General features: G+C 40.4%; 1 protein-coding gene across 5 annotated transcripts in view; it reads left to right on the top strand.

Moving 5' to 3' along the window:
- TJP2 (tight junction protein 2) overlaps positions 1-15,960 on the top strand; it is a 114,439-nt gene extending 98,479 nt beyond the window's left edge. For 3 of the 5 annotated variants that reach the window (XM_057498593.1, XM_036920194.2, XM_036920191.2), the window contains 11 exons: positions 14-224; positions 929-1,116; positions 1,569-1,664; positions 2,390-2,469; positions 2,880-3,090; positions 8,549-8,649; positions 9,796-10,008; positions 11,132-11,242; positions 12,390-12,719; positions 13,898-13,983; positions 15,004-15,960. In XM_057498593.1, coding sequence (XP_057354576.1) covers positions 14-224; positions 929-1,116; positions 1,569-1,664; positions 2,390-2,469; positions 2,880-3,090; positions 8,549-8,649; positions 9,796-10,008; positions 11,132-11,242; positions 12,390-12,719; positions 13,898-13,983; positions 15,004-15,169 — 1,793 coding nt within the window. In that variant the 3' untranslated portion in view covers positions 15,170-15,960. The remainder of the gene's footprint in view (positions 1-13; positions 225-928; positions 1,117-1,568; positions 1,665-2,389; positions 2,470-2,879; positions 3,091-8,548; positions 8,650-9,795; positions 10,009-11,131; positions 11,243-12,389; positions 12,720-13,897; positions 13,984-15,003) is intronic. The other 2 variants (XM_036920190.2, XM_036920193.2) reach the window with 1 other exon arrangement.
- Positions 15,961-27,124: the final 11,164 nt, after the last annotated feature.

The following is a 27,124-nucleotide window of genomic DNA, read 5'->3' as shown; positions in this document are numbered from 1 at the left end:
TTTTGTCTTTCAGTGTACAGAGACATACTGGCTTGTGGCAGAGGGGATTCATTTTTTATAAGAAGCCACTTTGAATGTGAGAAAGAAACTCCGCAGAGCCTGGCCTTCACCAGGGGCGAAGTCTTCCGAGTGGTAGATACATTGTACGATGGCAAGCTGGGCCACTGGTTGGCTGTGAGGATCGGCAATGAATTGGAGAAAGGTTTAATCCCCAACAAAAGCAGGTATCTGAGATCACGTGTTCTCACACACCCCTTTTAAGCCTTCTGCCCACAAATAAACCACAGCCTTCCCTTCCTCAAAAAGGAAGCCCCACATGACCTCATTATTTGTTCCCATGTCCTCTCTCGTCATCTATTTCTTATTTATGAGTTGTGGCCTGAAACTGAAATGGCCTTCAGCTGATTTGCTGTGTTTAGCATCGTGTGCTTCATTGGTACACTTGGCTGGCATTTGAATGATTTCCTAGGGGTGGCGCACAAGCAGATAACTGAGTGGCCGTAGCACACCAGCTCCTCCCTCAGAGACAAGTTGCCCTTGTCCAATGCCTAGCCCTCATCCTCCAGAGAGGCTTAAGCACCCCAGTGAACGCTAAAGTGGTTGGCTGACAGTGGGGAGAATAGGAAAACTGACTGTACTTTGGCAGAAGCTTCATGTATGTTTACTGCAAACCAGCTTACAGGGAACAAGCCATCTATAGCACATTTATTACTGAGCTACTTCTGATGGATTTTATATGGAGCAGCCTTTCTCTGCCTCCATTGAGCTGAGAAGATCCCCATGTTTCCCACTTGTAAAACCTCTTCATTGTAAAGCTGCATTGTCTCTAATCCAAATTCTTGAGTAATGTTCACTAGACTTGGTTAATGACATGCACATTCGCATATTTCCTGGCTTTTGAGTTTACTTCTATGGTTTCTTCTCTCAGAGCTGAACAAATGGCCAGTGTTCAGAATGCCCAGAGAGACAACGCTGGGGACAGGGCAGATTTCTGGAGAATGCGTGGCCAGAGATCTGGCATGAAGAAGAACTTAAGGAAGAGTCGGGAAGACTTAACTGCCGCCGTGTCAGTTAGCACCAAGTTCCCAGCTTACGAGAGGGTTTTATTGCGAGAAGGTGAGAAAGCCCAGTAGTGTCAGGAAATGGTCCAAGTAGGCTCTGAGGCTTTTTTCCTTCATTTTCAGACTGTAAAGTTCAGGTTCAAACTTCTCTATATCACTTAGACCAAAGATAGGTTTATAGGGTTGGTGTCACATTCCAACACAAAAGACGACTTACAAGAAAGTGAACTGTGCCAGCTGCTCAATGGAGGAGCATTTCCACAACCTCCATTATTTTTTTAATGCTGCCATTCAAAAGTTTTTAAATATTACACATAAAAGCTAAGTTTATCTTTGACAATAATCAGGGGAGTGAAGGTACATTCTTCAGGAAAGAGCTAGGCTGAATGGGGGTGGAGGAATGCACAATCACTTTTATTTAGTCACATAATAGTCTATAAAATACTTTTGCTTCTTAATAGCTAAAGAAGTATATGCGTTTTTATGGCCTTTTCTTTCTCATTTCAGCTGGTTTCAAGAGACCTATAGTCTTATTTGGTCCCATAGCAGATATAGCACTGGAAAAGTTGGCAAATGAGTTACCTGACCTGTTCCAAACTGCTAGTAAGTCTGTCTGTGATATTTTTATTTTGAAAAATATGTAACATGCAGAAAAATTGAAGAAGTAATGAGTACCCACACACCGTCACCTGGAATTGCCATCACCAATTAACATTTTGCCATATGGACTCTCCCACACCCGCATAGACACACACACACACACTGAACGTGTTCTAAAATTTCTGTTGAACCTTTGGAAAGTTTAAGTTGCAGATATGATAGCACTTCTACCCTGGATCATCTAAGAACATGGACATTCTCCTCCTACACAACCACACTACGGTTATCAGAATGGAGAAAATTAACAGCAGTACAATGATTTTGTACAACACAAATATATTGTACAACACTACTACAATATATTTAGTATATAACCCAGTTTTCAGATTTCCTCAGTGTCCTTATTTTGTTTTTCATAGTTTTAAAAAATTCAGAATGCAACTAAGGGTCGTGCAATGCATTTGATTTTTATGTCTTTCTAGTCTCCTCATTTTTCCTAAGTTATTTTGTGACATTAATATTTTGAGAGTCAAGCCCCTTGTCTCACTTGTGGGACTGCCTGTTTCCTTAGGATTTGATTTCAGTTAACAGACGGTGTGGGTCCTTCCCACTGCTGCTCATTAGGTGACACCTTTTGTCAGATGCCCCATCATTACTGATGCTAATAGGTTGGAGCGTTCGGTTGTCACTGACTTGAAAAAATTATCCCCTTGTTTTTGCTTTTGCAGAAACAGAACCAAAAGATGCAGGATCTGAGAAATCCAGTGGAGTGGTACGGTTAAATACTGTGAGGCAAATTATTGAGCAGGTAAGAATTCCCCCAAAGCCCATATTATCAGAACTGAGTCATGGTTTGCTGCTCTGATTTTTAGAATAAAATCTGTATTTTAGCAATCATTAAATGTTCACAATAAAAAATGAATATAAATGCAAGCTGATCAATTGTGTGGAAACCAGATGGTGTTCTGTGGCAGTGATGTGTTGGTATTTTTTTAGAGTTCTGAGCATTATACCAGATAACCTGTTCATTCATTTTTCTCAGGAATTCTAACAGATTGGTTAATATTAAAGTGGATATAATGTAGAGGGAAACATTTTCTGCTTTCTTATTTAAGTTGATAAGTTTTATCTGGTGCAGTCTTTACTTATTAAGACAAACACTTTCGTACTACAGGACCTTATATATCCATTTACATAGCTTTTTCCCATTTCTAACAGGATAAACATGCGCTGTTGGATGTGACTCCCAAAGCTGTGGACTTGTTGAATTATACTCAGTGGTTCCCAATTGTGATTTTTTTCAACCCAGACTCTAGACAAGGTGTCAAAACCATGAGACAGAGGTTGAATCCAACGTCTAACAAAAGTTCTCGAAAGCTATATGATCAAGCCAACAAGCTTAAAAAAAGTTGTGCACATCTTTTTACAGGTAAGTGAAATTTAAAGTGTAGTCTCTGCTCCAAAGTAAGAAATAGAGAAATGAAGAATGGAAAAAATAAGAAAATAACCTGAATGGTAAATAGTAATCTGAAAACCTACTTAAAACTCCTAGAAAAGTAGCTTATCCTGTAAAATGAGCATATTAGATTCATGGTGTTTGTATATTAATTTTGACTGTTTGGAAATGATCATAAAGATCCATGACATGTAATACTTGGTTGTTTTAGTGAGGTTCAAAGTTGTGTGTGGGACTGCAAGCTTAGTGATTGAGTCTAGCGTACCACCTAACACTCACATTTCTATGTAAATTGTGTCATTGTTCTCTACTCACCATCCACACATGCACTGACTTAGAGTGATAGGAACTTGGTTTCACTATTTTAAAATGTTACCAAAATAAAACTTGAACACTGAATATTGGATGATACTAGGGATTTATTATTCCTATTTTTTGGGTGACAGTGATGTTGTGATTATGCTTTTTTTAAAAAGAGTGCTTTCAGAAATGTATACTAAATGAAATAATCATGGACAACCTAATTGGACAACCTATACTTATGGAAGACCTAGTAGGATATGTGGGATTTGCTTAAATAATCTTCAGTGAGGAGAGTAGGTAGAGCAATAGGTAAGATTAGCCAAGAGTTGGTAGTTGTTGAAGCTGGGTGATGTATACATGAGGGTTCATTAAATTGTTCTCTCTACTTTAATATATGTTTAATTTTTTTTCATAATACAGTATTTTTTAAAGGTCCTAAAAGGAAGTCCTACTAGTACTTTACTTATTAAAGTAAAATAATCTAAGAATGTGACATGTTTTAGTAACTGAATATATGCAATACCTATATAAATGATTAGTTCTGTGGATATGGAGTAATTAAGGGTTTCAAGGGTTACATATGGTTTTTAGTCATGCAGTTTTATGGGAACAACATGAGACTATGATTATGATATCCTTAAGATAATGATAGCTCTTTGAGTTCAGTGCCAGTTCATTATCAAACTGTCATTTTTAGCATATCTGACACTGGGAGGAAGTGGGGTGAGTGAGTATGTGTCCATGTTAGACTCCTGTTTACTGTCACTCGCTTTCCTTGTTAAAGAGTGAGATACACTAACTATTATGGCAAAATGCTGTGAGAGGTATTTAGCCAAATGCAATGGAGGGAGAGGTCTATCATAAACTGGACTTTTGGGATTGTAGAGTCTTAAGAGCTTGTGCTTTTGATATACATGATCTTTCCTCTGTTATTTTTACCACTGCTACTATTAATACTTATTATCATTATTTTTATTATAGCAGTAGCTAACAGCGGCATAGCCTTCCACGTGTGCTGTCTTATTGGGCCATAAGAAAGGCCAAGCAGCTTCTGTAAGGTCACACGTGGCTAAGCCTGTAGTGTCTGACTGTATGTCCAATATTCTATAGATGTCATAGCACAGACATAATTTTCTACTGCTGAAAGGTCTCATAGAGTATATTTAACTATAGCTCATGTGATTGTGACTGATATTAAACCTACCTTGGCTTCAGTTTGCCCCCTGCCTTTGCTTAAGTCTCTTAAATAGCCAGGAGACTCCCTCAAAGAGTTGAATTTGGGGTTAATCTGAGGGTATAAATACAAAGAAGGGAAATGACAAGTTGTAGAAGGAAAACCAGACTGACAGAGGCAGGATGAAGGAGAGGACAGGGCAGAAGAAGGCAGTCAGGGACCCTGGAGCACTGCCTTCATCTGGTGTTCAGTTAGCATCATTGCTCTTTGAAGCACAGGCCACAGAAGCTGACTGACTGATGGATCTGGAGGAGCTCACATGCATAGAAGGGTTTAACTCCTTGTTCAGTTCCACCAATAGATTATGAGATCCTTGAAAGCCAGGACTGTACATTATCCAGCTCTGTGCTGAAGGCCAGCATTGAGCCTAGCACACTTCTTAACTAAGACATCAATGTTTGCAAATTAATTAGAACTACCCATGGCTCACCAACCCACTTCTTGCCAAATCTAATCAAAAGCTGGAAGTTTTAGGATAACAAGGTCAGGGGCAGGGGTGGGAATGTAAACACTGGGCATCAGTTTCATATAGAACTTTGAAGTGACCTGTTCTCACCATAAGTTGCCAACTTCTAACCTGGAATTATGCAGTCTGCGGATTGGAGCAAGATGCTTGAATAATCTATACCAACAAGTCCCAGTTTTCTACCAAATGGCCTTTTACTATATTCTTCTGGACTTCTGAGTTTGACTTTTCAAAGCTGTGTGGGTGGCCCCACTAAGCACTTTATATGCCCCTTCACTCAGCCTGACCAGGTTGTGACTTGCATGTGCCATGGCCAGAAACTAAGGCTATTTAAAAATTATAGTATTCTTAGGAATTAATATGTTATAGTGATAGAGCTCCTTTGCTGAACACAGTAATTCAAAATCCAGGGTTATGTTGCATTCAGTCTTATAGGCTCAATATCCTGTTCCCTTATCACATAGTAACAACAAAATCCTCTTTGCACAGATGATATTTAGTTTTGAAAGCTCTGAAATGGCTTACCTTGCAAACTCAAAGTCCTCCTCAGTTAAGTGGAGCTAACGAAGATTTATTCTGGGATTTGCCCAAAAGCAAGTTGACTTGTCAGTGGAAGTAAAAATCAATTGGCCACCCTTCCTTCCCAACCATTTAAATAAACTGAATATAGAATACATTTGTATGGCAAAAGTTATCTTTTAAAACATGAACTTTGAATTCCATGTTTTCTTGGAATTCCTGATGTGTTCAGCTCATGGTTTGAAGACCAGTGAAATGGAATTGCAGACTTAGAAACACAAGCGGGGCCACCCTTTATGTGAAATTGTGCAATCTTTGAACTACGTATAAACTACTAGTGCTTTTAGCAGCTTTCCCAGTTTTCATTAATGTGAAATTCAGCCATTTATGAAATGTAGAAAATATGTTCATGCCCTCTGATAAAATGAAAAAAGTCATAAAACCTCTTACTAAATTCACAATAAATCAAGTATGTGGGGAAAAAAAAGGAACTTCACAGTAGTTAATTTTCTAAGCACCGAATAAAGGTATGTTCCACATAAGTTTGTAATATTCAACTCATGCGCTCATCCTCATTTTAACAGGTGGATGGCACAACTATGTTGCTGCCTTCCCTTTTGGAAGTGCTGAACAAATGTTACTGGTTATTATTAGTGGTGTTACTTTATACTTTTTATCTTTTGGTGTTACATATTGTAGAAAAAATAATTCAGTGTCACTATATAGTGTTTGAAATGGCTTGGGGGGAAAGGTGAATCTTGAACCAGCTGAAGGAACCCAAACTGAGAGAGACATTTTTGGTTCCCAAGGGAGTCAGAGAGTCTGGTGACCACAGGAAGCAGATGGAAGGTGCTGGACTCCTGCTGGGGACTTTGTTTGACACTTGCTTGTTTAGAGTGGGTCCTTGCCACATGAGGAGCTTTATTGAGATTCAGTGTACATACCCTATAATTCACCCACTTCAGGTATGTAATTCAGTGGTTTTTAGTATATTCAGAGCTCAGCTATCACCAGTCAATTTTAGAACGCTTTCATCATCCTGAAGAGGAATCCCATACCCGTTAGCAGTCATTCCTGTTTTTTTCCTTACCCTTCCAGCCTTACATGTCACCTTCTGTTTCTGTTGGCATTTCCCAACCTCCTTGGCTGGAGAGGGAGTGGTGGCCACACTCGTGCTGGGAACGGACTCCCTCTGAGACCCAGGACTCCCAGCCAAGATGTAGGCTGAGTGAAGAGACTTTCAATATTTCACTTTCTTGAGATTGAGAGATGTATGAAACCTGTTCAAGGGGCAGAGGCCTAGTCTGGAGGCTGGGAGCAGTAGGCATTAACTCATCTTGCTTGAAATCAAAGAATCTGAAAAACCAAGTGAGCAAATGCTAACAGTAAACCAAAGGTACCTGATTCTAAGTTAAGGGAAGGCGGCAGCATAGTTGTGCCATCCACCTGTTAAAATGAGGATGAGCGCATGAGTTGAATATTACAAACTTATGTGGAACTTACCTTTATTCGGTGCTTAGAAAATTAACTACTGTGAAGTTCCTTTTTTTCCCCCACAAACTTGATTCATTGTGAATTCAGTAAGAGGTTTTATGACTTTTTTCATTTTATCAGAGGGCATGAACATATTTTCTACATTTCAAAATGGCGTTTTAACTTTAGGTTTTCCTCCTGATAAATATAGACTGTACTCATCTCAGACAACTCTAACACAAAGTTCAAAAAGGCAGCTTAACATTCTTTATACATTTAATGCAAATCGCTCATTTTGTCTCTAGGATATACAGTCTCACTTCTATGTTTAAGTACTATGGCATTACATTTTACCCAAGAACACAATAATTGCAAAGTACCACACTAAGGATATAAAAGCCCAAGGAATCAAGGTTAATTTTCTCTGAGTGGTCCAACATATCAGTTTATTCTAATGCTATAAATAATTAATAACCAAGGAAATTGTAACCTCATTCAGGATTTTCCAAGGTCAGGGTTAGAACTTCTTAAATGAAACAATGATGTATGTTACTAGGAAGAAAACTAATAAAAAGCTGTGACATTGCAGTTTATTATTATTATTTTTTAATCTGAACAGACTTACAGTCTGATCATTGTAGACCTGATTTAATGTGTTATTCTGGACCAGTTTGCTTGTCATATATATACACGAGGTCCGTAAATACATACTGCTAAAGAATTTTTGCATATATTTTATTTGGTTGGTATTTTATGTCTATGCTCAAAATTCATGTTTTCAGATGGGCTGTGTTGTGTGTGGCTAAGGCCATAGGCTCTCAAAGCAAACCTCTGAGTTTGCAGCCAGGCTTCTTCACTTGTTTGGTGTGAGGCCTTGGGTTAGTTACTTTGATTCCAGAAACTGGAATCAGTTTTTCATCCATAAAATGGCGATGATAGCAATACCTACCTTGCAAGGTTGGTGTAAGCAAGAAATGAGCTGATCCATGTAAAGTATGGGGAGGGCTTGGTTGATCCATAGTAAGTGCTGTTATGTGAACTATATTTGGTTTTAAATAGAAAATGTATATTCCTGAACACACATGTATAGTTTGGTTAATCTGTGATTTCTAAATTGTTGAAGTCTATCAAAATGGTACGCATTTAAATGTTACCCTTAGTGTTTTATTGGAGATATCCAATAGTAAGTAAGTAGATACTTCTCTTATTTGTAATGTACATACATCTGTAATGTAAACTCCAACAGCAAGCATGGGAAATAGTTCTAATTACATTCAGCCAAAGGGATTTAGTGTTAAAATATGTGCCTACTTTCTCTCTTGCATTTTCGTTTAATTCAAATATGACAAAAAGTGAGTATAAATTAAGTCAAGTAGCATTTTTAATAAACATTGTTCTGGAAATTGATGCAAACCTTTTTGTTTACATTTCTGTAGCTACAATCAATCTAAATTCAGCCAATGATAGTTGGTTTGGCAACCTGAAGGACACAATTCAGATTCAGCAAGGAGAAGCAGTTTGGGTCTCCGAAGGAAAGGTATGTGGCATAGATACTACCAGGTGAGCGTCCATGTTCTGAAACTTTCCTTAAGAGGGTAGTGAATGCAGGAAAACCATGACCATTTGAAGTGATTCCAACACATGCACTAATCCAGTATGAACTTACAAATTCTCTAAAAAAGCAATAAAATGAAGGGGCTTTTTAAAGACAAGCAGAATGTGATGTATGTGACCCTACATTCACTTCCCTTTTACTTTTATGTAGTAACTAGTGTTGAATTCCAAGCACACTAATCAGAGCTTACAAGACCTCATGCTGAGCTCCACAGCTTTCTGAGGATGTGGGAAACTGTGTGGAGGGGAGGGGTGAGGTTGATGGAGAACATGGTTAAAAATTAATAAGAGAAGAAAAGCAAGTAGAGTTGGAATCATTTGTTAGAAAAAAGGCTGGTGGAGAATGTGTCTGAGGAGTTTGAGTAGGTGAAAATTGCATAGGCTTCTAAAATTGGCTGGCTTCTCATCTGTGGAGGTAGTTGATACACTGCTGGGAGGAAGCAGAGAGGAGCCAACATCTTGTGGTTCTGGGAGCCTTTGGTGCTAATATTCTGTACAGTCCAGAAGAAATGAGGTGACATGTTAGAGGTATGATTTTGTTGTGCAAGTGACTCAATTACCAGTTAGATTGTTGAGTCCTCATCTTGCCCTTTGGGGACTGAAGGTGTCTGGCATCTGCTGAGCGCTTACAGCCAGCTAAGGCTCTGTGCTAGCCTCTGTGGTGAGAACAAGTGGGACAGGACATAGCTTCTCTCAAGGAATTGAGACTCTGTGGGTGAGTGGAGAGGTGTGTGGCAGAAGGCAGTATTGCATTTATTATTAGGAGACAGCAGCAGAAAAGCTGGAAAGAAGCCAGATTCTGGAAGAAAAGCACAACAGTCTCTGGAAGCATAGTACTATGTAGGATGACAGTAGCCATGGTAGGTAGGGTGGAGGGCTCCTAATTTGAGTCCCTGCACAGTAGTGAACATAGTAGTTCCAAGTGATTTCAGGAAAATAAAGATGACTTCCTTTCCTAGAATATGTCAAGGTTTCAGTCACGTGGCTACGCCCTTGGGAATTTTTCTTGAGTCCCCACTCCCAGGAGCCATGTCAGACCCCACTGACCCTCCGAAACAAATTCCTCTAGATGGAAGGGTTGGATGATGACCCCGAAGACCGCATGTCCTACTTAACTGCCATGGGCGCAGACTATCTGAGTTGCGACAGCCGCCTCATCAGTGACTTTGAAGACACGGATGGTGAAGGAGGTGCCTACACTGACAATGAGCTGGATGAGCCAGCTGAGGAACCGCTGGTATCTTCCATCACCCGCTCCTCGGAGCCGGTGCAGCATGAGGAGGTGAGGCGAGGCAGGCCGCAGGCTGCGAGGCCATGGGCAGGAAAAGGAGGTTCTGGTGTTTCACAGCTATTTATTCAGGGTGCTATGGAAGGTCTGCCTAAGGGTTGGAACAGATGACATCTAGGGAGGCACTCATTCCAAGTCAGTGCCAGTAGTCTGATTGGAGTTGTGGTCCATGGGAAAGCGGGATAGGATCCAGGCTCTGTGAGGCTGAGCGGTCAGTGCACATCACACTGATGCCCCAGGCATGCTGCCCGAACTGAACAGCTTTATGTGCCAGCTGTCCAAATTACAAGTGGAACAGTATTTTTCTTAAATGCAATATGATCGTATTTACTTGTAACCTTTGATTAGGTCTCTATATTCTTAGGTGTCTTTGCTTCTCTTTTCCATCCTAACTCTAACCTTTCTAATCTTGCCAAGCTCCTGAGTATTTCCCCATCAGTTTCCTTCTCTCTTGTATATCAGTTTTTTAATTGAGTTCATGAGCACACAAACCTCTTATGTATACTGTGCATCCACTGGCCGGTAAATAGTTTCTATGATCCTAGAAGTCACATCAACAGGCAGTGAGTGTGAGGATCGATTATCCGTTGCACCACAGGAAACACTGGGATAATGATCTTTGAAGATGAGATTATCCATATATTTGAATAATTACTACTATGGACTTCCATTCAGCAATTCAGCTCATTTCAATGAATTCATATTTTTTATGAAATAAAAGTACCAAAAAAATAAGTTGAAGAGAAGAGAAAACCTACCATTACAAAAAAGTTAGGTATGCCACTGGACAAACTGTAAAAAGTAAGTTAATTCCCGAATGTTTACAGATATAAATGAGATAAGGCTTAATGATGTTAACAGCTATAAGTGACAAAAGAGATTTTAGAATTTAGGAGGACTTTTTTTGTGTGTACTTTAAAGGAACTAACTACTACAGTAGATGCAACTAAATTTAAAAAAATGTATCTTCTCACACAAGTTATGAACTTTTATGCAGTTATGAACCTCAACTTCTAAGCTTAAAATGTCACGTTTGCAGAACATCCAGCAAAGCAGACAAGGGCTCTCTTCTCTTGCTGGGATGTTCTTGTTGCAAATGAATCTTTATGTCTTGTAGAGCATAAGGAAACCCAGCCCAGAGCCACGAGCTCAGCTGAGGAGGGCTACTAGCAGAGATCAACTTAGGGACAATAGCCCACCCCCTGCATTCAAGCCAGAGCCGCCCAAGGTATGTGGCTGGGAAGCCCAGGATGGAAAGGAAGAGGCAGCAGACACCCCTGGAGCTCCTGGCATAGCCAGGGAAGAGCATGCACAAGAAGATGGGTTGAATTGTTCTGACTTGCTATTTCTCTATGAGAACCTGTCTTTTGCCTGTTGGGTGGACCCCAAAATTAGGGAAGGGCAAACAGGAGGGAAAGGCATACAATTTTAGGACTGTTGGCATTCTTTAAATTAATTTTTGTAAAAAGAATAAAGTGTGACAAATACTGTATGCCCAGAATCACCAATCTCAGATTCTGTTTTTCCTTTATTTTGTCCAGTTAGAGTTTTCCACTCACAATCTGATTTAGATGCCCCAGAAAATCTTAACTGATCATTTGCTAAAGAAAACATTCACTACCATTGTTTACCATGCCTCTCATTATGCGGGCAGCTTAATTTATTTTTGAAATAAATTGTTACCCAGAGCAGAATTGATAAAAGAACAACACATGGCTTATGTTGTTTGATTCTTTACCCCCTCTTTAAATCAAAGCTATGACTTGTAGGCTTTTCCTTACAACCCAATAAAACTTCTCTATTTAACTCAGTACTTTAGATGAGAAGAAAGTGGTAACTGACTGTGTGAGCTATCAGAAGTAATTAATGACATCATAGAATACATCAATGAAAATGTACAAGCAGGCCTAGGATGGAAGTACGGAGGAAAAGTGGTCATTAGTGTGATAATGCTGTCCTCCCCACCACAGTCTTATTCACGGCTGGACATGGGCCTCACCCACCACATGCTGTATGGCCAGGGCATGTATCCTAAGCATGCATGAACTCAGGAGCCTCCTCTTAGTCCTGAGGATCCTGACTTGTTCTGAGGTTTTCCTCTAGTACAAAATTAAGTCTGATCTACCTCTGGCCCATGCAGGCTCCAGCACTCTCATGGTTTCCCAGAGCCCTTAACACTCTTCTTAGGAAGTGAGTTAGGGCTTAGGGTGCTCCACCCATAGCTATTTGTCTTGCCTCATTTGATTCCTTGCCAGAATGGTATTGGTTGACTACCTTTGGAAACTGATCAGGAAATGGGAGTGTATTAAATCTCTAATATAGATCTGAAAATCAACTGAAGGCCTAAGGTAAAAATATGTCATTGTTTTCTACAGGCAAAAACCCAGAATAGAGAAGAATCCTTTGAGTTCTCCAGATCCTATGAATACAAGTCAAACCCTTCAGCTGTTGCTGGTAATGAAAATCCCGGGGCATCTGCCAAAGGTTGTCCTCCTCCTGTTGCAGTAAAACCTACCTTTGGACGGTCTATACTGAAGCCCTCCACTCCTGTCCCTCCCCCAGAGAGTGAGGAGGTGGGAGAGGTGAGTGAGGAGCAAAATAACAGCCCCAAGTCTGTCCTGGGCAAAGTGAAAATATTTGAGAAGATGGATCATAAGGCAAGATTACAGAGAATGCAAGAGCTCCAAGAAGCACAGAATGCAAGGGTAATTGTCTTTAAACTGCTAAGCTATCTTATCATGTCAGCAATAAGAATTTTCAGTAACTTTGATTTCAGTATAATGATTGGCAGTGCTTTTTCCATTGCCACAGTCATGAAAGGGATGTTCACATGCATAGTAGCAAAGGCACATCCTGTGTGTGTGTTATTTCCAGGTTGCCAGCTGTCACTGCATCCCTTTTTCTTCCAGTCCAGAAAGCCTAACACTATAGGTGAATAAGATTATGCTCTTCATACTTCAGAACTGTTGGCAGGGTCTGGAAAGGGGAAGGGCAACAAGCAATCAGTGCGTCTTAGAAATTTGTTTGGTTCTTTTTTTTTTTTTTTTTTTTTTTTTTAACAACATAAGTTTTGTTATGTTTGTTTGGCAACTGAGTTGTTAAAATTCTCAAATTTGCCATAGCAAACCTTGGGTGTTAAAATGGAAAGGCCTTTGATTGTACTTTTTGATATTCTTTGAATTTTTGTACCATGTGTTCCTAGAACCTTTCAGAAGTCAAAGAAACATTTAAGTAAAGGTCTATGGAGTTTATTCTGCCCAATGGATGGATGTGGGAGTTTTCTTCACTTAAGTCTGTCAAAATAATAGCAATGCTTCTGAGCATTATTTTTATTTTCTCCGTTTTTTTTTTTTAATGGTAAGATATACATAACGTGAAATTTAGCATCTTAACCATTTTTTCAGAGTTCAGTGACATTGAGTACATTGACGTTGTGCAACCCTCACCACCATCCATCTCCAGAACTTTTTCATACTCCACATCTAAAACTCTGTTCTCATGACACAACAGTGCTCTACTCCCTTGTCCAACCCTAGGCAACCACCATTCTACTTTTTGTCTCCTGGAATTTAGCTACTTAGAAAAGTCATATAAGTACAATCATATTTATAGTTTCTGACAGGCTTATTTCACTTAAGTAAAACATCCTGAAGCTCCATCCATGTGTAGCGTGTGGCAGAATTTAATTGCTTTGGGATGTTTTTCCTATTTGATATGTACCACTAGGCATCACAACATTAGAAACTAGAGAGTTGCTTCTGTTTTTCCTCTTCTCCTTGAAATTGGATTGGAAAATGGGACCAGTAGGAAGCCAGCAAGCTGACCATCCAAACATTCATTCTTTCCCCCTTGTTCTTTCTTTTTTTACCCTTAATCACCACAGATTGAAATTGCTCAGAAGCATCCTGATATCTATGCTGTACCAATCAAGACACACAAGCCAGACCCTGGCCCACCCCAGTACTCAAGGTAAGGGAGGATGCTCGGCAGGTATTTATGCAAAACAGGGCTTTGTCTAGAAGTTGGACTTGTAAGCATTTTTCTTCACCTGCATTTGAAAGTAACAAGATTTTTCCTCCCTGGTCAATTCTTTACCTTACTTATTCAGTTAGATTTAATTGTAAGGATTGTAGAAACAAAATATCATGGTAATTTTGTGTGTGCTAAAACAATCATTGACATTTCAAATTAGCATCCTTTGACTCATTGGAGCACAGGTATGTTAAATCATGTTAGGATAGCACATGAGCAAAATTCCTGGGGCTTAGACACTAATTGTTTTGTCACTGATATTTTCTGGCTCTTACCACGCTCTTTAATTCTTTTGCATCATCTAGCAAAGTCAGGCCACTCGTGCTAAACCATAGTCTGAAGGCAAGGTGACAACTGACCATTGTTGGTATGATGCTTTATATTTAAAATGCTGTGTAAGCACTAGGAATTATCCCAGTGTCCCTCTGTTGAGGTATTACACTGGATCATTTCCTGTTCCGAGAATAGAAAAAAATAGTAAATCACATTTTCTTGCAGTCATTCTGACTGGAAGCTAGAGTCTAGTTTTACAGCAATAGGAAACTAGAGGCAGATTTCTTCTTTACCAATTGAATGGTGGCACAGCAGCCAGGTAGCCCCTGGCAACAGAAGGGATTTGGTATAACTGACTGAAACTGGCAGAGAACTCACTCTGCTGGGTGAACTTGTAGCAGTGAGCTTGGGGTGGGGAAGGCACCCCTCGTCCAGCTGGGGAATTCTTAGGTCAGGGAGCACGTGGGGCTTCCTTCCTCACTGCCTGAGTGGGCATTGGCCTTGATCCATGTCCACCTGCACCACTCTGCGAACCTGGAGCAGAGCCAGAAGTGCCCCTGTTTTGTCAGCATAGTGTGTGGGTCCCAGGTAAGCAGTTGCCTGCTGGACACATCACTGCAGCTCCATGAGTCCTCGGGAGCCCAGAGAAGTTTTAGGCTGCACCTAACCCTCTCACTTTGTTAGTTCCAGACCCCCCGAGCCACAGAAAGGTCCTTTGAGACTTTATCAGGATCCCAGAGGGAGTTATGACAGTGATGCCGAGGAGGAAGAATACCGCCAGCAGCTGTCAGAACACTCCAAACGCGGTTATTACGGCCAGCCTTCCCAATACCGGGACACAGAACTATAGGAGCCTGAGAACTGACACTTCGTGCCCGCTGCTGCCACCTCAGAGCAGCACTCCTGTGGAGCCACGGGCCGCCTGAGTGAGCTCCTGTTTCCTCATGGGGAACTTGAGGCAGCCAGTGCAAATTAAGACCTGAAGGCTGTATCTGCGGGTCTGAGGATTTGATGGCTTTTTGCTCAGATTAGAGAGAAAACAAACACTACAGTCTGACACTGTTACCTGCTTCAGTGGACCAAAACCTGTATTAATTCTGTTTGCATATTTTTAACAGTGTATATTAAGAAATAGTAACTATTTTTTCTCCTTAATAGCTGTTTTCAAGGACTGTTTGAATGAGAGAATGTTTAAAAAGGAATAAAAATACTGTTGGGCTCAAACTAATTTCAAATAAGTATTTTGTTACAACTCTAAGTGCCTTTGATAAGAAGTGAGTGTCTTAAATTTTCTTCTTATGAAGCTTTATGCAAAACCATAATGGACTAAAACTTTTTGACTAAATTTTTATACCAGTTTAATAGCTATAATTTTCTCTGTACTGTGTCATCTTTTCAAGGCATTTGTCATTATAATATTTTCCATAAATTTTGACTGGATATGTAATAGCTATACCTGGTAGTTCGGCTAACAGTGCTAAATAGCTTGAAGACCAAGAAATTGGTATAGAAATTTTTTTGTGTTTAAAATCACATGCTCCATAAAAGCAGATACTTGAGAAAAACACATTCTATTTCCAAAAGTGTGTGTATTGACAAGTCAGTTTTATAATTTAATAAAAAGGAGGACATTGCAATCAATAATGTGCTTTGTGTGGATTTCTACACTACTTCCTTCTTTTAAGTGAAACTTGTCATTATTGATCACAAAAGTGAGAGCATGCTCATTGCTGAACATTGGAAAATGGAGACACATAATGAAATAGAAAATAAAAATTACCCATAAGCTCATCTCTTAAATATTGGTGCATTTCCTCCAGTTGTATATTTGTAGGTGTCTGTTAGTGTTGTAATGTGGGTGGGGGGGTAATACTGTGTTTGCAGTTCTGTTTCCTACTTTTTCTATTTAACATTCTATCGTATTTCTCTTACATAGTTAAAACTCATGCACACATCCTGCTAATTGCAGAATAATATATCCTATGATAAGTAGATAGTTCTTCTATTGTTGGCTCTTTGGATTGTTTCTAGTTTTATGCTGCTTTTACATGAAATACACCTCTTTGTATATAATTCATTCTGTATATCAGCGGTTAGCATTTCAATCCTCTTCTGCAGGTAGGTTCCCTGAAGTGGAATTTACTGAGTAAAAGTATAGGAACATTTTTAAGACTCTTGAAGTTTATTGTCAAATTGCTTTCTATACAAGTTGCATCAATTTATACTCCCACATCCCCTTTTTTTTTCATTGAAGTCATATTAGTTTCTTTTTTTATTCTCACCCTGTCATCCAGTTTATTCCCCTAAGGCAACCACTTTTAACCATTGCTGTTTAGTTCTTACTGTGGTTTCCTCCAATCTAGCTATCATGTTTTGACATCTATTTCTTGATTTATCATGTTTGGGCAACATTAGTTAACTCATTACTATGGAAAAATGAGGCATTAGCTCACTTAACCTATCCCTCTCCTATCTCCCTTTTCTCCTCCCTGAATTCTCAGGCTTTTTTCATGCATCTGTTGGTTACCTTTATAGGTAAAATAATAAACTTCTAGATCATGTTCCATCAACTATTACTTACATTAGTTTCAAGTATACAAACAGTGGCTCAGTAGTTACCCATATTATTAAATCCTCACCCCCACTAGTATAGCTACTATCTGTCGATATAGAAAGATGTTACAGTCATTGGCTATACTTTCCATGCTGTACTTCCATCCCCATGACCAACATAATTATGATTGAGAATTTTTGAGCCCCTTTATCCTCATTCCCCTCCTTACCCATCCACCCCAACCCCTCCCTCATGGTAACCACCAGTCCCTTCTCAGTGTCTATGAGTCCACTTGCTGTATTGTTTGTTCTATTTTGCTTTGTATTTATATTCCACAAATAAGTGAAATCATATGGTATTTCTCTTTCTCCACCTGACTTAATTCATTTCACTGAGCATAATACCTTCCAGATCCATCCATGTTGTTGCAAATGGCAGGATTCCTTTTCTTTTTATGGCTGAATAATATTCCATTGTGTATATGTACCACATCTATATCCATTCATCTGTTGATGGACACTTTGGTTGCATCCATATCTTGGCTGTTGTAAATGCTAAATGCGGCAATAAACATAGGTGCATGTTTCTTTTCTAATCAGGGATTTTGTTTTCTTCAGGTAAATGCCTATGAGTATAGTTACTGGATCATATGGTATTTTTTTTTTAATTTTGTTATCATTAATCTACAATTACATCAAGAACATTATGTTTACTAGGCTCCCCCCTTCACCAAGTCCCCCGCACACACCCCATTACAGCCACTGTCCATCAGTGTAGTAAGATGCTGTAGAATCACTACTTGTCTTCTCTTGTGTTGCACAGCCCTCCTGATGCCCCACCCTACATGCTAATCATAATGCTCCCTTTCTTTTTCCCCGCCCTTATCCCTCCCTCCCCACCCATCCTCCCTAGTCCCTTTCCCTTTGGTAACTTAGTCCATTCTTGGGTTCTGTGATTCTGCTGCTGTTTTGTTCCTTCAGTTTTTCTTTGTTCTTATACTCCACAGATGAGTGAAATCATTTGGTACATGTCTTTCTCCGCCTGGCTTATTTCACTGAGCATAATACCCTCTAGCTCCATCCATGTTGTTGCAAATGGTAGGATTTGATTTCTTCTTATGGCTGAATAATACTCCATTGTGTATATGTACCACATCTTTATCAATTAATCTACTGATGGACATTTAGGTTGCTTCCATTTCTTGGCTATTGTAAATAGTGCTGCGATAAACATAGGGGTGCATCTGTCTTTTTCAAACTGAAGTGCTGCATCCTTAGGGTAAATTCCTAGAATTTACCTGGGTCAAATGGTAAGTCTATTTTGAGCATTTTGAGGAACCTCCATATTGCTTTCCACAATGGTTGAACTAATTTACATTCCCACCAGCAGTGTAGGAGGGTTCCCCTTTCTCCACACCCTTGCCAACATTTGTTGTTGTCTGTCTTTTGGATGGTAGCCATCCTTACTGGTGTGAGGTGATATCTCATTGTGGTTTTAATTTGCATTTCTCTGATAACTAGCTATGTGGAGCATCTTTTCATGTGTCTGTTGGCCAGCTGAATTTCTTCTTTGGAGAACTGTCTTTTCAGCTCTTCTGCCCATTTTTTAATTGGATTATTTGCTTTTTGTTTGTTGAGGTGCGTGAGCTCTTTATATATTTTGGATGTCAAGCCTTTATCGGATCTGTCATTTATGAACATATTCTCCCATACTGTAGGATACCTTTTTGTTCTATTGATGGTATCCTTTGCTGTACAGAAGCTTTTCAGCTTGATATAGTCCCACTTGTTCATTTTTGCTTTTGTTTTCCTTGCCCGGGGAGATATGTTCATGAAGAAGTCGCTAATGTTTATGTCCAAGAGATTTTTGCCTATGTTTTTTTCTAGGCGTTTTATAGTTTCTTGACTTACATTCAGGTCTTTGATCCATTTCAAATTTACTTTTGTGTATGGAGTTAGACAGTGTTCCAGTTTCATTCTCTTACATGTAGCTGTCCAGTTTTGCCAGTACCATCTGTTGAAGAGACTGTCATTTCGCCATTGTATGTCCATGGCTCCTTTATCGTATATTAATTGGCCATATATGTTTGGGTTAATGTCTGGAGTCTCTATTCTGTTCCGCTGGTTTGTGGCTCTTTTCTTGTGCCAGTACCAAATTGTCTTGATTACTGTGGCTTTGTAGTAGAGCTTAAAGTTGGGGAGCAAGATTCCCCCCCTCCCACTTTATTCTTCCTTCTCAGGATTTTTTTGGCTATTCAGGGTCTTTGGTGTTTCCATATGAATTTTTGAACTATTTGTTCCAGTTCGTTGAAGAATGCTGTTGCTAATTTGATAGGGAGATTCATATAGTATTTCTATTTTTAATTTTGAGTAACCTCCACACTGCTTTCCACAGCAGTTGTACCAATTTACATTCCCACCGACAGTGTAAGAGGATTCCCTCTTCTCCATTTCCTTGCCAACACTTGTTATTTCTTGTCTTCTGGATAGTGGCCATTCTAACTTGTGTAAGGTGATACCTCATTGTGGTTTTGATTTGCATTTCCCTGATGATTAGCGATGTGGAACATCTTTTCATGCGCCTTTTGGCCATCTGTATTTCTTAGGAGAAGTGTCTGTTCAGGCCCTCTGCCCATTTTTTAATTGGTTATTTGAGTTTTTTTGGTGTTGAGGCATATGAGCTCTATATAGTTTGGATGTTAACCCCTTACTGAATAAATCATTTAGAAGTATATTCTCCCATACTATAGGATACCCTTTTGTTCTGTTGATGGTTTCCTTTGCTGTTCAGAACCTTTTTAGTTTGATGTAGTCCCACTTGTTCATTTTTTATTTTTTTTCCCTTTCCTGAAGAGATGTGCCACAAAATATTACCTATAAAGGTAGCCAGTAGAGGCAGGAAAAAATTGCTGATATTTATGTTCAAGAGATTTTTGCCTATGTTATCTTCTAAGAGTTTTCTGGTTTCATGTCTTACATTCAGGTCTTTGATCCTTTTTGAATTTACTTTTGCGTATGAAGGTAGGCAATAATCCAGTTTCATTCTCTTACGTGTAGTCGTCCTGTTTTCTCAACACCAGTTATTAAAGAGACTGTCTCTACATCCACTGTTTGAAAGTTAAAGTATGCTTTGAATTTAAACGAGACAGCCTAGGAATTTAGGTTTGTATGAATCAAACATATATTGATTTTAGGAAATAATAATCTTGGTTCCACTAAGGATCTTTTTGTAATATGAATTGACACAAAGGCGTTAAGCTTGTGTTTTAGTCAAGTTAGAATCATCTTACTCATAACTGAGCTATATATCCATGGTTGTGTCTATCAGTCTGGGTGCTATAATTCATAAACCAGTTAGTGCAGTACTTTGAATTTCTGAGCAAGTCCTCAAGGCCCTGGCTCAAATCTTCATATTCCATAAATAAAAGCCTCCTTTTGTGGACAGGAAAAAAAATACACTGGTTAAATATATGATGACTTAGTTTGCGTGAGTCCTTTGTATACAGGAATGAGCTCTTCTGCAAACACAGGGAGGGGAAGAGAAAAAGTTCTAGTAGGAGCTGGGCTGTCATCTGGCTTTAGCACTTTCATCATACTCGGTTCCCCAAAATGTCCCTCAGTGTGCCCAGCAGACCACCAGTGTCTGCTCTACCCTCTTTTAAGTTCATATTCTGCTTTGTTCTGGGGAGAGTTTAAAGCTGCCAGTCATATATGTGGACCATTAACTAAAAAATACTGGGTGCTAGGCAAATGGGAAGAGAGGGGTGAAGAGTATTAGAATGGGAAAGGCAAAGCCATGAGTGAGGGTAAGAGTGTTCACCAGACACGCTGGCAGGGTTCTTCTTTTGAGAGGCCAGTGTGGGGCATGAGATGTGACTGACTTGTGGACAATTTGATTTAGAATGTCCCTGAGCAGGGAAGGTTGATTGGGAATTCTCTGCCCTCCCCCATTTTTGTTAGTCTGTGAGGTCTTATGTTGAATCATGTAATCAAGCCACTTAACGATGATATTGGAGGTCTTACATGCAGAGCAATAGCGCAATTCCAAGGCCCTTCAGTACAAGTTCTGGAGAAAGCATCCAGAAGTGAAATGGAGAGGCACCACTCTGCAGTCTGGCCCAATCCAGGGATCAGTTGTCGAGTGTGTGGAGCCAACGCCTCACAAAGAGCATTATGACATGTTACTCATCTTTCTGGAAAAACGATTTTACTCAAAGGTTGGGGGTGGGGACGGGGTAGGATGTTTAAAACAGCAGATTTTGCGGCACAGTGCAAGCCTCGCACGAATTTGTAGGATAACAACTTGGGATTTACTTGAAGTTTTGCATCCTCAGCAGGTCCCTTTGGGCTACATCCTCCACCCCGCTTACCTGAGACTTCCAGAGCCCACAGTCAGCTTCATAAGCAGCGTGTTCAGTCCATTTAGAGCAGCGCTGCATAGCTGTCCTCCATCCCTGAGCTTGCTGTCGAGCAACCATGGTTTTGTTTGGTTAATGAACAGCAGCACTCCGGGTGGATGAGGATTTGAGGGGAGGTCTTTTTAGGGTGGCAAACCCCCAAGACACGACTGTGAGTGTAAATTCGCTTGGGAAGCACCAGGAAACCCCACAACGGGGAGACCGGACCTTAATCCCACAAGAAACGCTGGTGAAGGGGGACAAAACGCAAGCCTCCGAGTCTTCACTCCCAGGCTGCCGGGAAGTTGGCTTCAGATTTTGAAGGCTGCTGCGTGCGTGCGCCTGTGCGTGCGTGTGGGCGCCTGTGCGCGCTTAAGTGCATCCGTGTCCTCCCCCTGCCCCCCCAACCCAAGTGAAGAAATGCGGAGACTGGTGGTTGACAGGCAGGAGCCCGCGGAGGCGCGAGGCCCACGGCGGACGGTCCCAGACAGCCAGTCTTCTCGTTGGCCTGCGAGTCTACTAGTCCTCCGCGGTGAAAGATTTTTTCTGTGTTTTAGGACAGGTTGGGAGTGACGAAGGGAACCAGATTTATCCCTAGGGAGAGCGGTGAGGGGGAAGCCTACATACCTATACTACCCAGGGTTCTCCAGAGAAACAGGGCCAGTAGGATGTGACTATGTAGAGAGCAAGGTTTATTTTAAGGTGTTGGCTCACATTTGTGGAGGGTTAAGACGGCCGAAACCTGTAGGGTAGGCTGGAAGGCTTGAGGCCCAGGAAAGACGCTCAGTCTGAGTGCAAAGGCAGTCAGCTGGCAAAATTTCTTCCTGCTTGGGGAAGGTCAGCATACCTAGTTTTATTGCACCTTATTGCACTTGGCAGATGCAGCCCTGCATGCAGCAAGTATGTGGGCAACATTTTTCTAACAGCATTTGCCTACTTCCAGCTTCTGTGTCTCATTTTGGTAATTCTCACAATATATTCAAATGTTTCATTATTCTTATATTTATTATGGTGGTCTGTGATCAGTGTTGTTACAATTGTTGTTTGGGGTGCCACGAATCACACCCATGTGACAGTGAATTTAACTGATAAATGTGTGTGTTCTGACTGTGCCACCAATGAGCCCATTGCCCCGGCTCTCCCCATTTCCTTGGGCCTCCCTATGCCCTCTGACACAACAATATTGTAATCAGGCCAATAAACAACCCTACAATGGCCTCTAAGTTTGAAGTGAAAGGAGGCATTGCATGTCTTTCTCTTTAAATCAAAAGCTAGAAATGATTAAGCTCAGTGAGGAAGGTGTGTTGAAAGCTGAGATAGACCCGAAAGCTAGGCCTCTTGCGCCAAACAGCTGGGTTGTGAATGCAAAGGAAAAATTCTTTAAATAAATTCAAAGTGCTATTCTAATGAGCACACAAATGATAAGAAAGCAAAACAGCCTTATTCCTGATACGTAGAAAGTGTTAATGGTCTGGACAGAATATCAAACCAACCGGGACATTCCCTTAAGCCAAAGCCTAATTCAGAGCAAGACTCCGACTCATTTTTATTCTATCAAGGTGAGGAAGCTGCAGAAAAAGTTTGAACTAGCAGAGACTGTGTTCATGAGATTTAAAGAAATAAGCCCTCTGCATAACAAAAGTGCAGGTGAAGCAGCAAGTGCTGATGGATAAGCTGCAGCAAGTTTTCCAGAAGACTGAGCTAAAGCAACTGCAAATGTGGTGGAAACAGAGAACTAGAAATGGAGCCTGACGAAATGACTGAATTGCTGTCATCTCATGATAAAACGTTACCAGATGAGGAGTTGCTTCCTATGGATAAGCAAAGAAAGTGGTTTCTTGAGATGGAATCTACTCCTGGTGAAGATGCAGTAAAGATTGTTGAAATAACAACAAAGGATTTAGAATATTATATAAGTTTAGGTGATAAGCAGTGACAGGGTTTGATAGGATTGACTCCAAGTTTGTATACACACACACACACACACACACACACACACACAATCAAAAGTGAGATATGGTGTCATTGCTTCTGCCCTATACTCAAATGTTCTTCCACCTCAGAAAGGGCCAGAATCCAGGTTCTTCTGTCCTGTGTTTGAGTCTCTCAGGGAAGGGTGATTGGGGAAGAAGATCCTGACTGCTGTATATCTTCCTGGGAGACGTGTTGAGCCTACGAGAGTAGGTCTTTCTCAGAGGATAAGAGGACAGAGGAGTGGAGAGCATGAGGACCTGGAAAAAGTGAGGGGGAGGGGCTGCAGCAGGGCCAGAAATTTCTCAAGCCCCCTTTTCTCTTCCTTCCCTAGCCCCTCACTGAACAGTCTTTGACTCTGCTCTGCCATTCTAAAACAACTCCAGAAGGACTCAAAGGATCTGTGGGAAACATAAATGATGAATACACATAAACCTCATAAAACCCTGGGAAATGGGAATTTTGGCAAGGTACTTTGGAAGGGTTGAAACGGGAGGTACAGGTTCTGAATCTTTCCAAATGAATGCACCTTTGAGACAAAATTTAAATGATTCAAATTTCTGACATTTTAAAATATCAAACTGATGGTTTACACCAGTAGATGTGCTGACATTCTATTACTTTAAAAATGGTATGGTGGAACAAAATTTAAAGCCACTAATCCAGTCCCTAGTCTGAATCAAATATTAGTTCTTCCCAGAGCTGGTTCCCTTGCTATTGCTATCCTGCCAAGGCAGCCCACCAAGGTTATCAGCTCAGATTCTGGAATCATCAATGCAATTTTATGTTCAATTGAATAGTTTTGTCAGTTATTAGCTTAGAACGTTGGGTAAATTACTCAACTGTTTTAAGCCTCAGTTTTTTAATTTATAAAATAGGGATAGAAAACTACAACATGTCATAGTTTTTATGTGGCACTTTAATAGGATGGTATGCATAAAATGTTTGCAATAGTAGCTGGCATAAAATAAATGCTCAATTAAAGAAACTACTATTATCATTATCAATATCAATTGTTTCACCATACCAATTAAAAACATGAGTGGTGTCTTTGATTTTCCTACTCTTCCTCCAAATGATGACCTACTTTATTCTACTTAAGAACTGTTTTTAATTTGTCCCTCTGGCCCTTTTCCCATAGCCACTACCCTAGTTCAAATGGTTATAAACGAATTCTCCACCTAGCTAGCAGGTAAAATCATCTTTCTAATATAGATCTGAGAATATCTCCCTGCTGCTTAAAAAAAACAGTGATGCCTTGTCCTTGCCTAGAACAGTTTAATTATTTTACTTCTTATTGAGATATAATTGACATATAACACTGTGTAAGTCTAAGGTATGCAACTTGTTGATTTGATACATTTATGTACTGCAATGTGGTTACCACCTTGGTGTCAGCTAACACCTCTATCATGTTGCATAATTATCATTCCTTTTTTGTGGTGAAAACCCTTTAAGATCTAGTCTCTTAGCAACAAAGTCTAATTCTTTATCATGGCATTGAAGGTTTTCTAGTATCTGTCCCTATGATACACTGCATCCTTCACCCTTCTCTGTATCTGTATCCTTTGCCACATGACTTTACAGTTCCTTCCACTAAAGGGTCAGAATATATTTCCCCACTGTCTGGCTTTGAATTGACCATGTGACTTGCTCTCTTGCACCTCTGCCCTCCTAGGAGAGGAAACTCCTTGGGCTCCCTGCTGTTCCCTGAGCTGGGTTAGAGAGTTACAGAGCAGAAACATTCTAGCTGAGTCTAGCTGAGTCCAGCCTAGATCAGAAGATACATGAGAAATAATGAACAGACATTGTTCTGGGATGGTTTGTTATGCAACAATAGGCCCCCAAATACTTTTTCAGGTAACTTCTGCAAAGCTCATGTATGTTCCAATAACATAGGACTTGTCCCCAATATGTTTCTTGAATTCTCTGCTGTTCACTTCCCCTTTTCCACCATCTTTCAAAACCCTAATCATCCTTCCAGGTCCAGCTAATATATCACATTCTCTATCAGACCTTTTCTGATCCCCCCAATCAAGTTTAACATGATTCCTTCAATAAGCTCCTACAGCCCTTCATCTGTATCCTTTGATTTTCTAGTTATCAGTGTACAGATCTGCTCCCACTCATTTTTAAGCTCCTGTAAAGGGAGGAGTGTGTGTATGTGTGTGTGTGAATGACTGTTACTCATCTTTGTATCCTCTTTAGTACCCTGCATAGATTCCAGGAATGTTTGTTGGAAAAATGAAATGAACGCATAAAAGGATAAATAAGTCAGAATGCAATGTGAAGCCCATCTGGGAGATATGCATTCTGAAAAATTCTATAAAGAAATTAAATGTTGTCTAGCACATTGCATGAGATGTGCTAGTAGTTTTAGGCCCAGCTACTTGACATGTCCCCATGCCTTTATCCCTCTTCAGGCCTAATTAATATCTCATAAATTAGTCAATACTATATATAGACAATGGTCCTGTAAGAGAAAGTCTGAGAGGTGGGGGTGGCGCTAGTCCCCTCCGTCCTTGGTTCAGAGCAGGGGCTGGCACCTCAGCTGATCTGGCTGCAGTTACTCACTGGTCCCGTGGCCTGGGGTAAGGTGTCTGGGCCTCAGGCTCCTCAACCACAAAGCGGGGACAGCAGTAGCTCCTTCCCCAAGTTGTGATTGTGAGAATTAGATGAAGAATCTATAGAAGTGATGGGCCCAGATTAGCTACTACAAAATTATTAGCCCAAGACTACCACCCATGTATGTTAGCTTCCTTTCTTCTCTGACAAAGCTTAGGGAGTAGAATCTCTCTGAAGGCAATGAATTAACAAAGCACAGTGATTGAAAATGTGGGGCCCTGACTACCTGTGTTTGAATCCCTCTTTGAAAGATACTGATTAGGTGAATTATAGAACCTCTGTGTTACAGCCCCAATTTTCTCCACTGTAAACCAGTATAAAAATTTCACCTGTCTCAGTACTGATAGTGATGGTTGCTTATAGCACAGTGCCTGGCACATACTAGGTCTCAACAAATGTAAGCCTTAAAAAAACTAGATAACAAGTTCACCTTTATTTTAAATTGAGGTAAAGTTCACATAAATATAAAATTAACCATTTTAAAGTGTACAATTCTAAAGTGTATAATTCAGTGGCACTTAGTACATTTACAGTGTTGGGCAAGCAGCATCCCTTTCTAGTTCCAGGACATTTGTATCACCCAAAAGGAAACCCTGTGCCCATTAGGCAGTTGCTCCCCATATGCCCCTCCTTCCAGGCCCTAGAAACCATATTCTTCTGCTTTCTGTTCTATAGAGTTGCCTATTCTGGATGTTTCACATAAATGGAATCATACAATATGTGATCTTTTGTGTCTGGCTTCTTTCACTTCGCAAAATATCTTGGAGGCTCAAAAGCTATTATTTTGTTTATTACTACCCTTGAAACTCCTCTGGCTAACATCACAGAATTATTGGAATCCTTTGTGAGAGTGAAGATAAGATGTTAATAACAAAACAAGTTGGTGGTTAAAGTGCTCTTCTAGGACAAATAGAGTTTCCTTCTCTGCATGGCAGATCATTTGGGGATAAATGGGAGGCACAGCTGTTCCCAGGTCATTGTAGCCCGTGGTGCCATGAGCGGCAGGGCTGGATGTGCCTGTGAGGGACACGCGGGGGCTGGCTCCTCCCTTGCCTAGAATGCTGAGGAGCAGCCTGAAGACCTCTGTCCGAACAGACTCCTCAGCATAACTGGTCCTCAAGCAGGCGCTGAGCATTGAGTTAATAGACAAACAGGGTTAACAATGCATCAGACCTGGAGAAGGGGCGGGAAGTTCCAGAGAGGGCAGCCCTTGCCTGGGGGGAAGACCCATTGATAACGGGACAAACCAGTCGTAGGTC

The sequence above is a fragment of the Manis pentadactyla genome, chromosome 3 (assembly GCF_030020395.1).
Source record: "Manis pentadactyla isolate mManPen7 chromosome 3, mManPen7.hap1, whole genome shotgun sequence".
In the NCBI taxonomy this organism is placed as follows: Eukaryota; Metazoa; Chordata; class Mammalia; order Pholidota; family Manidae; genus Manis; species Manis pentadactyla.
Note: the sequence above shows the minus strand (reverse complement) of the source record. Positions and strands in the feature narration are given on the sequence as shown.